Source organism: Mus caroli, unplaced genomic scaffold, assembly GCF_978045245.1.
Source record: "Mus caroli unplaced genomic scaffold, Mus_caroli_1 scaffold_2, whole genome shotgun sequence".
NCBI classification, from domain to species: Eukaryota; Metazoa; Chordata; class Mammalia; order Rodentia; family Muridae; genus Mus; species Mus caroli.
The window spans coordinates 25,096,363-25,109,188 of record NW_028227257.1 but is presented as its reverse complement, the minus strand read 5'-3'; the positions used below and the strand labels follow the sequence as shown (position 1 = coordinate 25,109,188).

At 42.3% G+C, this 12,826-nt stretch overlaps 1 protein-coding gene across 2 annotated transcripts in view; it reads left to right on the top strand.

Annotated features, from left to right (window-relative positions):
* Positions 1 to 12,826, top strand: part of Cbfa2t2 (CBFA2/RUNX1 partner transcriptional co-repressor 2) — a 101,919-nt gene that overhangs the window by 82,454 nt on the left and 6,639 nt on the right. Inside the window, exons 8-10 of one of the 2 annotated variants that reach the window (XM_021185575.3) lie at positions 2,166 to 2,361; positions 6,984 to 7,052; positions 9,284 to 9,471. In XM_021185575.3, the coding sequence (XP_021041234.1) occupies positions 2,166 to 2,361; positions 6,984 to 7,052; positions 9,284 to 9,471 (453 nt within the window). Of the gene's footprint in view, positions 1 to 2,165; positions 2,362 to 6,983; positions 7,053 to 9,280; positions 9,472 to 12,826 lie in introns of both variants that reach the window. The other variant, XM_021185573.3, reaches the window with a different exon arrangement.

Below are 12,826 nucleotides of genomic sequence, written 5' to 3'. Positions count from 1 at the left end.
CTCTGTAGACCAGGCTGGCCTTCAACTCAGAAATCTGCCTGCCTCTGCCTTCCAAGTGCTGGGATTAAAGGCGTGTGCCACCACTGCCCGGCTTACTTTACTTCCTTTTAGCCTTGATTTCTCTCTCCTCCCCCCCCCCAAAAAAAAAAATTAGGTTCCATGAACAAAGGAAGTCAAGTTAGAAAACAGAGCTTAATCCCTAAGACCCACATGGTGGAGGGAAAGAACCAATTCTCACAAGTTGTCCTCTGACTTCCACTCTTGAGCACTCTTGAGTTGTATGCAAGCAGGCACACAAAAACCACACACATACTAAAATAAGATAATCTTTCTCTTAAAAAAAAAGACAGGCATTATTTGTAAAGTATGTAAAGTGTTTAATATCAGAGGATGTAGCCCACGGAGAGTTAGACTATATGCTTATGTTCTTTTTCCCATCAGAATAGAGCATCCCTTATCCTTGATTTTAAGTAGTGCCTACTTTAAAATTGTATATTGTGGCCTTTCCTTCTTGAGTGATAGCTGACTCTGGTCCTTACCTTAGATATCATCATCATCATCATCTGACCCTAGTTCTTACCTCAAGTAGTTTCTGTGGGGGTGCGGGGCACAGACAGACTAAAAAAGCGAGTCAGATCCATTGAAAGTAAAGATATAAGCAGTTGCAAACCACCCAATAAGTTTGATGGGAACTGCTCTGCAAGAGCAGCAAATTTCCTTAATCACTGAGCAATCTTTCCAGCTCCAGGGTGCATTATTATAAAAACATTTGGCTTTATCTAACATTATCAGGTACTCAGATGTGGTCAGAAGTTCCTTTCCTCATCAAGCCATCTTAACTGACTTTATGGGTGTGGGTGTGGCTGTGGATGGATGTGGGTGTGGCTGTGGGTGGGTGTGGATGTGGTAGTATGGTTGTGCCATAATGAGTATGAAGGCCATAAAACTTCCTCCGTCCTGTGGATTCCAAAGGGCAGCATGTACTCAGTACCTGCTGAGACATCTTGCTGGCCCATATAAAGACTTGTTTGTTTGTTTGTTTGTTTGTGTCTGGGTATGTGTGGGGTTTTTTCAGACAAGGTTTCTCTATGAAACAGCCCTGGCTGTCCTAAAACCTGCTTTGTAGACCAGGCTGGCCTCGAATTCATGGAGATTGCCTGCCTCTGCCTCCCAGGTGCTTTGTATAAGGTATGTACCACCCACCACCCGGCTACCCATAAACTTAAGTCACTTCTAGATTATAGTACCTAATGACTTTTTTTAAAGTCTTAGGTTAAAGAAATCGCTCAGGGGTTTAGATGGCTCAAATCACTGGCTACTTTTCTATCAATCCTGAGTTCAGTTCCCAACAACCACATGGTGGCTCACAACCATCTATAATGTGATCTAATGCCTTCTTCTGGCATGCAGGTATACATGCAGGTATACGTTTAGGTGTACATGCAGATAGAGCACTCATATACACAAAATACATAATCCTTTATTAAAAGTCTTGGCTGGGAGTGGTGGTGTATGCCATTAATCCTAGCACTCTAGGAGCAGAGGTTGGTGGATCTCTATGAGTTTGGGGCCAGTCTGGTCTATAGAGTGAGTTTGAGGACAGCTGATACTTCACAAAGAAACCCTGTCTCCAAAAAAAACCAAAAGGATATGTAGTTAATTGTGCACAAGTTATAGGCAAATGCCATACATTTTATGTAAGGGAATTGGAACCCTTGTGACTTTTAGTGTCCCTGGAACCAATACCTATATGGATAGGAAAAAATAGTTGTCTATATAAGTAACAAGGTCTAAGAGGCAACTCAGTGGTTAAGAGCACTGGCTACCCTTGTAGACCTGGGTTTGCTTCTCAGCATCCACATGGTAGCTCACAACTATCAGTAACTCTGCTTCCAGGGGATTCTATTGCTTCTGACCTCTAAGGGCACCAGGCACACACATATTAGCACATATATTTATTTATGCACACAAAACACTCATAAAAATAAACAAATCTAATTTAATAAACAAGGTATAATAATGACTTTTAAATGTAAACTTTATTCCTATGGTTGTAAAATCTGCAAGCTCTGTTTTCCCTCCTTCCAATTGTTACCCATCCTTGATTTTAGTGTTCCTTATTAAATTTCTCATCTCACTTCTGCTTCCCTGTCTCTCTGTTTCAGGCACTGAATTGCATTATGGAAATGGTAGAGAAAACGAGGCGCTCCATGGCAGTTCTGAGGCGCTGTCAGGAATCTGACCGTGAAGAACTCAACTATTGGAAACGGCGGTTTAATGAAAATACAGAGTTGAGGAAAACTGGGACTGAGTTGGTCTCTAGGCAGCACAGCCCTGGGAGTACAGATTCTCTCAGCAACGGTAAATATAGAGGGGGAACATAGAACATAGAAAAAACAGCAGCTTCCATTCCACCTAAACTGAGTTTTATGTCTTTGTTTATTCTGGGGCATTTATTTGGTTTGGTTTGGTTTGGTTTTTGAGACTCTTACTATAGAGTTTAAGCTGGACTCGAGCCTCCTGCCTCAGTCTCCCAAGTGCTGGAATAAAAGATATTGACCACCTTGCCCAACTACACTTATTTAGTAGATGTGGGTGTGTGATGTTTGTGGAGAGAATATTTCCTCCCACCAGCTCCTTTATTTATGTTTACTTTTTAAAAAATTGGGGTGTATGTATGTGTGTATGTAGGTCAGAGGACAACTTACAATTTCAGTATTCACCCAGTGTGTGTTCATGTTCTTATCTGTTGGCTATCAACTATGCTTCCCATAATTCCTTCCATAAGGTTTGCTCACACTGCTTACAGGCTCAGGGAAGCTAGCTTATGTGTTTAAAAAGGATACACATGAAGATATGTAAAACACACGGTCTGGGAAAAGGGACACAGGACTTCTCTAGACTTGCCACACTGAAGAATTGCACATTTTTGCTAACCAGCTTTCTGGATCCTCTATCTTATGGCTGTATCATTGCAGTTGAGTTATAATAGACTGGATGGGGAAACAAAGGATGGCCTGAGTGCATTGGTGGTTTTGGCTGTGCTGCACAATTCCTTCTCTAGGGGATGAGGCAGGACCCTCTCTCTATTATCACAGAGGCATACATTCAAACAGTTTTGATATTGTTGGACTTGGTTTTGTAGTTCATTTTCTGAGTTGGTTTTCAAGATGTTTGTCACTCTGAAGCGCTGACACAAACTTGCCTCAGCCTGCCACTGCTGAGTGAGATTACAGCCCACGGCTAATCCTCTGATTTTTGTTATGTCCAATCCCAGTCTAGAAAGCTTTGGTAGGGGGTGCGCACAGGCTAGAGCTTTTGTACCCTGCCTTGAGGAGGAGAAATTTAGGCTCCAATGGAGAAGATTAGTAGTCAGAAAAATAGGTGACATCTGAACTTTGGTGACTGGATGTATCCTAATGATGAACACTTGCTCTCCTGAGCAGTGGCCTGGCTTCAGCCCAGCAGTACAAAAGATCAGTAAGAGAGAAAGAAGAGAGTACTATGTATGTCACATCACTCCTAGCTCCTTTGATGGCTGTGTTCACCATATTCCTTCTGGAAGGTATTCACCCCACTTTGCTTTCTTTTCCCAGTTACCCTCCACTCCCTAGAGACTGACTTCAAAAGACTAGCTTAGGCAAAGCTAGGTTATTCGTATTGAAGCATCAGAGATGAGCGGGTACATCCAGGAAGCCAGAGATATCCCCCCCAAAATGTTCCATCACTTTCCCCAGAAGCTGAAAAAATACCCTATCCAAAAGGCACAGCTGAATGACAGGCCATCTGTGATCACACTCTTTCTCCACCCACCTACTTAAAGTTCCCAAATGTTCCTCAAGGAGAGTGAATTTCTTATTTCAGTGCTAGCATTTTCCATGCAAGACAGCTGTTAGTCTCAAAAGGACTGGAAGAAAATTTAGAGGAAATGCCAGCATTAATAATGTGTATCCTATCCTAAATAGCTAAAGGCTGCCACTCTTTCCTTATTGACAGGCATGGCTCTTAAGCCAACCGTCAGTTGTTCTATTTTATGTGAGATGATCTAGGACATGAAGAAACAAACAACTTACATACAGATACAGACACAAAACTTTGATTAAAAACTTCAAAACTGGGGCTGGAGACATGACTCAGCGGGTAAGAGCACTGACTGCTCTTCCAAAGGTCCTGAGATCAATTCCCAGCAACCACATGGTAGCTCACAACCATCCATAATGAGATCTGAGGCCTTCTTCTGATGTATCTAAAGGCAGCTACAGTGTACTTATGTATAATAATAAATAAATCTTTTTAAAAAACAAACAAAAAAAAAAACTTCAAAACCAGTGGAGGCTAAATATCAGGTAACCCTTACAAATCTGAACCCTTGCAAAGATTCCCTGCAGCAACATAGAGATCCTTCATTGCCTGAAGTTCAACATTACAGTCACATATACTCATCCGTGAGTGTACGTGTGTCCAGCTGAGGTAGAGTGCAGCTTGACAGGACTCAACTGCCCCGCACAAACCACCCTTAATTGAGGGTCTAACTGGGATGACGATTTTGTCTATTGTGCCTGCGACAGTTCTTCTTTGTTTCTATGACCTGTCGTAATAGTTACAAGCACCTCCTTTTCAAAATGATGACAATTTGTATGATAAATTCTAATTACTGTAGATTTAGTGCTTCATCCAGTGGCTTGTATTAAAATTTTGAGAAAATTACCAACATGTCTGATTTAAATTGTGTCATTTGTCTGGGATGTAACTTCGTTGACATAGTGTTTACTTAAGATGCACTGAGCCCTGGGCTTAATCTCTAGCTCCAAATAAACTGGATATGGTCTTAGTGCACACCTGGAATTCCAGCATTTGTTAGGTAGAGATAAGAGTTTCAGAAGTTGGATATTAGCCTGGGCTTCATGAGACCCTATCTGAAAGGAAGGGGAGGAAAAGAAGGGAAAACTTGGTTGGGTAGGTGCTGAAGAGATGGCTCAGTGCCAGGCATTGAAGGTGCATGCCTTTAATCCCAGTACCCAGGAGGCAAAGATAGGCAGATCTCTGTGAGTTGGAGAACAGCCTGGTGTACATAGTTAACTTCCATGAGAGCCAGGGCTGTTACACAGAGAAAAAGAAAAAAAGAAAAAAAAGAAGAGATGGCTCAGCAATTGAGAACACTAACTGCTCTTGCCAGAGGGCAGGAATCATGGGCAGGACTTTGAGTGGCTCACAACCACTTGTAATGTACAGCCTCACGAAATCTCACTTAGGCAGGCTTTTGCACTCTTGCAGAATCACAATCACATGATGAAAATCAAATATAAGTTGTTTAATGAAAGAAAAAAAAAGACTTTGCTGACATGGTAGTGCACACAACTTTAATCCCTGCACTCGGGAGGCAGAGGACAGTCTAGTCTACATGGAGAGTTCTAGGAAATTCAGGGCTACTTAGACCTTGTCTCAAAATATTTTTTGTTAGGTTTTGTTATTTAAAATATTGTATATGTGCATGCTTATATGCCTGCCTGATGTGTGTGGGTACCTGTGCTTACGGTGGTCAGAGAAACACTTTGGGAGTTGAGTCTTTGCTTCTCCTTTATTTGGGCTCCATTTATCTTACTTAGTTCATCAAGTTTGCATGGCAAGCAGTCACCCATTGAGCCATCTGTCACTTTTTTTGTGTATGTGACAGGGTCTCACTATATAGTCCTGGTTGCTATGTAGACCAGACACTATTTTTTAAGTGTTGTTGTTTGTTTTGTTTCTTAGACAGGTCTTACTGTGTAGCCTGGCTAGTCTGAAACTAGTTATATAGACCAAGCTACCTTCAAACTCAAATTGATCTGCCAGTCTCTGCCTCCTTCATGAGGAGTTAAAAGCATGACTACCATGCCCAGTTAACTGCTGTTTTGTAAGTAATTGTACTATGTAACTGTTGTGCAAAAGCACTTTGAAGCTGAGGCAGGATGAATTTTAGTTTGAAGCCCCTCTGAATTGTGACATACTGAAACTTTATCCCCAGCCTCTAAAAAAGCCCAGATCATAGCATTTGGAAAGATAATATTATAGACATGCTTTCTCCTTCCCAGTTATCTTGGACTTTTCTTGTAGGCGCATGAACCAGTCTATTAGTGTTGTCTCACAAAATTTTCTAAGTTCATATTTAAAGAAAGTTTCCGGGCTGGCAAGATGGCTCAGTGGGTAAGAGCACTGACTACTCTTCCAAAGGTCCTGAGTTCAAATCCCAGCAACCACATAGTGGCTCACAACCACCCATAATGAGATCTGATGCCCTCTTCTGGTGTGTCTGATGTCAGCTACAGTGTACTTATGTATAATAATAAATGAATTTAAAAAAGAATGAAAGAAAGAAAGAAAATAAGAAATTTTGCCCAGTTGTTGTTCAATGTTTTCAGCCTGAGCTTGTTGTCACAGCCCTGTACTCCCAGAGGATGAGCTCAAGGCTTACCTGAACTGCAGAATTCAAGGACAGCGTAAATAACGGAAGCACACTCTGTCTAAAAGTGACAGGAGTGGCAGGAGCCTGGGGCTTGGTTCCTAGCCAAGATACACTTAAGTCATGTCTGTGATCGCCCATGTTTTTGTGGCCCACTGGTAGAGCACTTATTTATCATGAACAAGGGCCCAGGTTTGATCCCTAACACCATAAAAATGTTAATGCTTTTTTATATATATATATATATATATATATATATATATATATATATATATATATATATATACTTAGATACAAAGTTTAGTATATTGTTTCATAATTTGAAGTTAGCTCTTATTCTAAATATGTTTTACATCAAGCAAGCATACTTATCTGCATCTAGGCAGTAAAAGAAGTTTGATTCACACTTCTTGTCTTAATTGAAAATCTTGTCTTGGGGCTAGGAATTATTGCTAGAGTATTGCCTAGCATATATGAGAACTTGGGTTTTGAAGACTGATTAAAGCTGCTTCTGACACCTTTCTCCTTTATCTCTCTTGTGTAGATTCTCAGCGGGAGTTCACCAGTAGACCAGCAACAGGATATGTGCCTGTGGAGTTTTGGAAGAAAACAGGTGTGTCTGTCTGTCTGTCTGCCTGCCTGCCTGCTGGTAGGCTGTCTGTACTTACTAGTTAATGCAAGCTGGGAACCTATATACTAGGGAAAAGTTTGTAGCCTGACTTTCAGTTGTCCACAGTGTCCTCCTTATGGAATTGTTGGCTTCTCCTGCTCACTGATTGTACATCTCTTCTCCTCTGGCTGGTTGTACATCATCTCCTGGGCAGAACTGCATGTCTGGTCCTTGCAGGATCAGAGTTTGACCCTGAGTTTGGAACAGTTCCCTCCAGGTCTTTTCACACCCTTCTACCGTCTTCCATTGAAACACACAGTACCTAGCTCTTTCTTCATTTTGACAGAAGTTGATTTCCTGGCTAGTATCATAGCATGTTCACCCTGCCACCACATTTGCTTAATTATGTTTTGGGGTTTTTTGGTTTGGTTTGGTTGGTTGGTTTTTTTGTTTTGGTTTGTTTGCTTTGTTTTTTGAGACAGGGTTTCTCTGTATAGCCCTGGCTGTCCTGGAACTCACTCTGTAGATCAAACTGGACTCGAACACAGAAATTCGCCTGCCTCTTTTGTCCTGGGATTAAAGGCGTGTGTCACCACTGCTCGGCTTTTGGTTTGTTTGTTAAGTTTTGTTGTGTTTGGGTACCACAGTGTAGAGAACAGAGGGCATCTGCAGTGTCAGCTCTTGATCTCTACCTTTTTAAACATGTCTCTTGTATGCTGCTTTGAACACCAGGCTAGTTGGCCAGGATGCTTATAACTAATTCTGTTTCCACTTTCTGTCTCTGGGATGGTTAGATGCATACTTCCACATCCAGCTTTATGTGGGTTCTTTCTTCTTGTTTCTCCTTTGAGCATGACTACTAACAAATTGCTGCCAGCCACACTGCCTCTCGAGGCTCTAGCATTTATATACCCTCTGAAAAGCTCTAGAATTTCAAATATCACACAGTCACAGAAACTATCTGTAGCTGGCAAAAAGCACACATCTCCTAGAGAATGAGGCAGATCATAGTCAGGTGCTTCAGATAGTCCAAAGCAGCCCAATATCCCCACACCTGGGATTAAAATGAAAACATATTCTTATAATATTTCTTTGTTTTTAAAGAACCCAAATTCCAAAATTGTAATGACAAATACACAGCTCTGTTTTTGTTTTGTTTTTAGCTAATTTATCCTTAAGCTATGGATCCAAAATGTACCTTGGGGGTGGGGGGGCACTCAAAGGGTTGTGCAGATAGAAGTCAGGAGTCCTTGACCTCTGGGTGGGATCTGTACTATAGGAAGTTATAACACAGCCTAGGCTGTGCTGTATATGAAATAGCAAAGCTGTTAGGGATCCCCTTGGGGTCTAGGTTGTGTTTCCTCATGGACTTAAAGGAGATGTTTTAGATTCACATTCTCTTGGCTAAAGCCCTGCTCATTTGGAGTGTCTTCAACCAAGCAAGGTGGGTTAGTGAGGGAGGGGGGTCTGAACTAAGCAAGTCTGTGTTGCACCTGGGTGCCTCCCAGCCCTCCCTTCCCTGCTTTCATTGCCATTCATTGCATAAAGCTGCCATTGTCCTGTACCACCACACCCAGACTACCCTGACTCCTCAGCTCCTGAATACCCCTTTTATACATTCAGAGCCTCTTCTCTCAACGGAGCCACGCCCACTTTTCCAGGTGCTTGCTTTCTTGTTGTATACAATTCTAGAAGTTCACATTTCCTTTAGGAAAATATTGAAAGCACCTTTTGATCCTCTTGCTCTTGTACAGTTAACCTTTGTCCTTGAAACTCTAGTCTCTTACTTTGACATAAGACATCTAAGCCATTGGGGCACTTGATCCCATACAGAAGGATGGATGGTGTCTACTTACCTAAGTCTTGCCAGCTTTTCACACAGAATCTACCCTCATGTTTATACCTAACAGTTGCATGACTAGGTGAGCCTGTTGTAGGAATAATGTGAGTGTATGCTTCACATTCACCCCTGCACATCTTGTTTTACTCTTTTTCCTTAGCAGTGCTGTTGTTAGCTAGCTGAGGGTGTTGACACATGCCTATAAATAATCTCACTTCTTGGAAGCAGAAGTAGGATTGTGACAAATTTGAGACTAACCTAGGCTATATAGTGAGAACCTATCAAACCCTACCTCCTCTACCCCCACTTTCCACTCCCACACCCCCTAATGATGTGGGATGGAAGCAAAAAGATTTCTCTGCCAGTTGATTTTACTGTTGCTTTCTTCCAGAAGAAGCCGTGAATAAGGTGAAAATTCAGGCCATGTCAGAGGTACAGAAGGCTGTAGCTGAGGCAGAGCAAAAAGCCTTTGAAGTGATTGCAACGGAGAGAGCTCGAATGGAACAGACCATAGCGGATGTCAAACGGCAGGCTGCAGAAGATGCTTTCCTGGTCATCAATGAGCAAGAAGAGTCCACAGAGGTCAGAGCTACACTGGGCTATAGGCTGGGCTGGGTGGCTAAAAGGAAGCAAGCCTGTCGCTTGCCATGGAGATGCTGGGTAGAAAGAGTCCACTCCTGAATTAGATGGTGGGATTTTTAGCCATTACCAAGAGACTCTTCCTACTTGACGATAATACTAAAATAATAAACTATTCTTTTGTATTCGTAACAGTCTATCACACACACACTATTTTAGCTTCCATTAAGTAAAATTTGTCCCATTGTGTGATGATGACTAGCAGTTATAGAGTAGATTCAGTACATACAGATGAAGATACCCAGCTATATAGAGAGCTGTAGTAGGCTCACTGTGCTCACTGTGTGCAGGTGGATGGATACCTGGCTGTGTATACATACTTCCTTTCTGGTCCTCACAGTAATCTCATTAGGTAAATGTTGGTTCTAAATTTGTAAACTGGGCAGATAAAGTAGACCTCCCAATACCTTTCCCAGGGCCCAGGATGCTTTGATACAATGAAAACAAATATGAAAAATTGGAACCAGACATGATGTTACACACTTGTAATTATACCATTTAGGAGACTGCGACAGAATTTAGAGTTCATTTGTGCCTGGTACCCGTAGGAGAAGGCAGGTAGGTCATAAAGATGAAAAAAGGATGTAAAGGCAGAAACAGTGTGGCAGTACCAGTTATGTCTCTGCCTACCCTCCCCCGACTCACAGTACAGATGATTAAATTTAGGGCCTTGGGTGCATTAGGCAAGTGAGATCCCAGCCTTTTGTTGTTTTTATTTTGAGACTAAGTTGATAAAGCTGCCTCTAGAGGAGCTGGAACTGCAGGGAAAGTGCATTAAGCCCTAGCACTAATATATTTGAATTCAACAAAAAATTTCCAGGTTGTTGTTGTTGTTGTGTTGTTTGTTTAAGACAGGGTCTTTGTGTATCCCTGACTGTTCTGGAAGTTGCTGTGTAGATTAGGCTGGAACGTAGAACTTTCTGCTTCCCAAGTACTGAGACAAGGTGTACACCACAACTCCCGGCTTGTAACTTTTTTTTTTTTTTTTTTAAACATTTATTTATTTTTCTGTTTTGGGGAAGAATTCTGGCCTTGCCTGTGGCTCTGGTTCATTCTTTACTGAGTTATCCCCTGAAATCTTTTTTCTTTTTTAAGACTTATTTATTTATTATTATATGTAAGTACACTGTAGCTGTCTTCAGACACTCCAGAAGAGGGAGTCAGATCTCATTACAGATGGTTGTGAGCCACCATGTGGTTGCTGGGATTTGAACTCAGGACCTTTGGAAGAGCAGTCAGTGCTCTTAAACGCTGAGCCATCTCTCATCAGCCCGGCTTGTAACTTTTTTGAGACAGTGTTTATATATATTGCCCAGTCTGGCCCGGTACTGTGAATCCAGGTTGGTCTGGAAACTAAAGGCAATCCTGCTTCAGTCTCAGAGTGCAGATATTGCAGATATGCACCACTAATGCTAACCTTCTTATTTTAGGCACTTTTTTAGGCTTAGAGCATAAGGACTAAGACAGACTGTAGGAACTATATTTTTTTTGTTTTTGTTTTTGTTTTGTTTTGTTTTGTTTGAGACAGGGTTTCTCTGTGTAGTCGTGGTTGTCCTGGAACTCACTCTGTAGCCCAGGCTGGCCTCGAACTCAGAAATCTGCCTGCCTCTAAATTTTAAGCAGCACACTAAGTACCCTGCTGGTGAGATGCCTGCCAGCAGGGATTCTGGCAAATTTGCATATCAAAGGGAAGAACTGACAGCCTAAGCTTTTGTTGAGTTTGCATTGGACCAGAAATGCTGATTCTCTCAGATTTCATCAGAAATGATCCTCCTGGATGACTTGTAGTTTCTCCATCTCATGATAAGCTGTGTGGCGTGGAAGAAGCATGCCGCTTCCACCTTGGCTTCACACTGGCTTTGCATCGTTAAGGAATCCGTTTTCTGTGCAGAAGCTTCAGCTGCCGGGTTCTTTTGGCCTGCTAGCTTTTAGGAAGATAATCTGAGATTACAAGTGTGATACTGTTCAGTTGATAAGGACTTTGCTGTGATGTGTAACCTACAGCAGCTTCTGTGCTTGCAATATAGCCCTAGATCTGCGCTGCTCCCTTGGCTAGGATGGAGGGACAAGAGTATCCTATCACCCTGTCTCTCCCACAAGGCATGTTCTGTCTCCATCTCCAAGTTTTCTGGCAAACACAATAAACTAGCAATTGACAATGAAGAGGAAAGAGGTCTAGTTGGACCCGAGGCTGTTGACAAGCCACAGGTAATTGTGATACAGGTCATAACTAGGAGCCTCTGCTTAACAAAGGAAATTTAGCCGGGCGTGGTGGCACATGCCTTTAATCCCAACACTCTGGAGGCAGAGGCAGGCGGATTTCTGAATTCGAGGCCAGCCTGGTCAACAAAGTGAGTTCCAGGACAGCCAGGGCTACACAGAGAAACCCTGTCTCAAAACAAAAAACAAAGGAAATTTAGAATCACAGTTCTGACCTCAGACGGTTCATAACCTTTGCACACTAAATACAGAAAAATGCTGACCTAAGTCTATAGCTCAACGTTGAGGAATGCTAATTTTGAAGTGTGACTAAACAATAAACATCTTGTTTTTTTTATTTGGAACAAGAGGTTGTTCTTAAGATAGTCTAGTTGTAGGCTGGCCTTGAATTCACTGTATAGCCAAGGCTCACCTTGAGCTCCCAGCTCACCTGCTTCCATCTCCCAAATGCAGGGATTATAGGCACACGCCACTATGCCTGGCTCAAGCCCTTGTTTTTGTTTGTTTTATGATGGCTCACCACACTGCCCAGACTGGTCTCAAGTTAAATTTTAGCCTCCCAAGTAGCTGGGCTAGTTGCTTTGTTGTTGATAGTTTTACTACACTAGAACATTTTAAAAAAGCTTTTACCAGTCCGTCCTGTGAGTCTTCAGGTGTAGATCATTCACGTATCACTGGTATCAGTGCTAAGGCTGCATAGGGCTAGCATTTTTTTATGTTGTTTTTGTTCCCAGTCACCTGTATATTTAATGACTGTATGCTGCTTTCATGGCTGCTCCTTGAGCCCGCAGGAAACCTTTCTTGGCTCTTCTATACTGTGATAGAATTACTGTTCGTAATTAGCCGTTTCTGCTAAGCCTCAGGATCGTGGATATATGATCTTCAGACGGTAGTTGTGAGACCTGGGCCCAGGTGACACATGCCCATGACCCTGGCATTTGGGAGGGAGAGCAGGAGGATCAAGAGCTAAAGGGCAGCCGGGCGTGGTGGCGCACGCCTTTAATCCCAGCACTTGGGAGGCAGAGGCAGGTGGATTTCTGAGTTCGAGGCCAGCCTGGTCTACAAAGTGAGTTCCAGG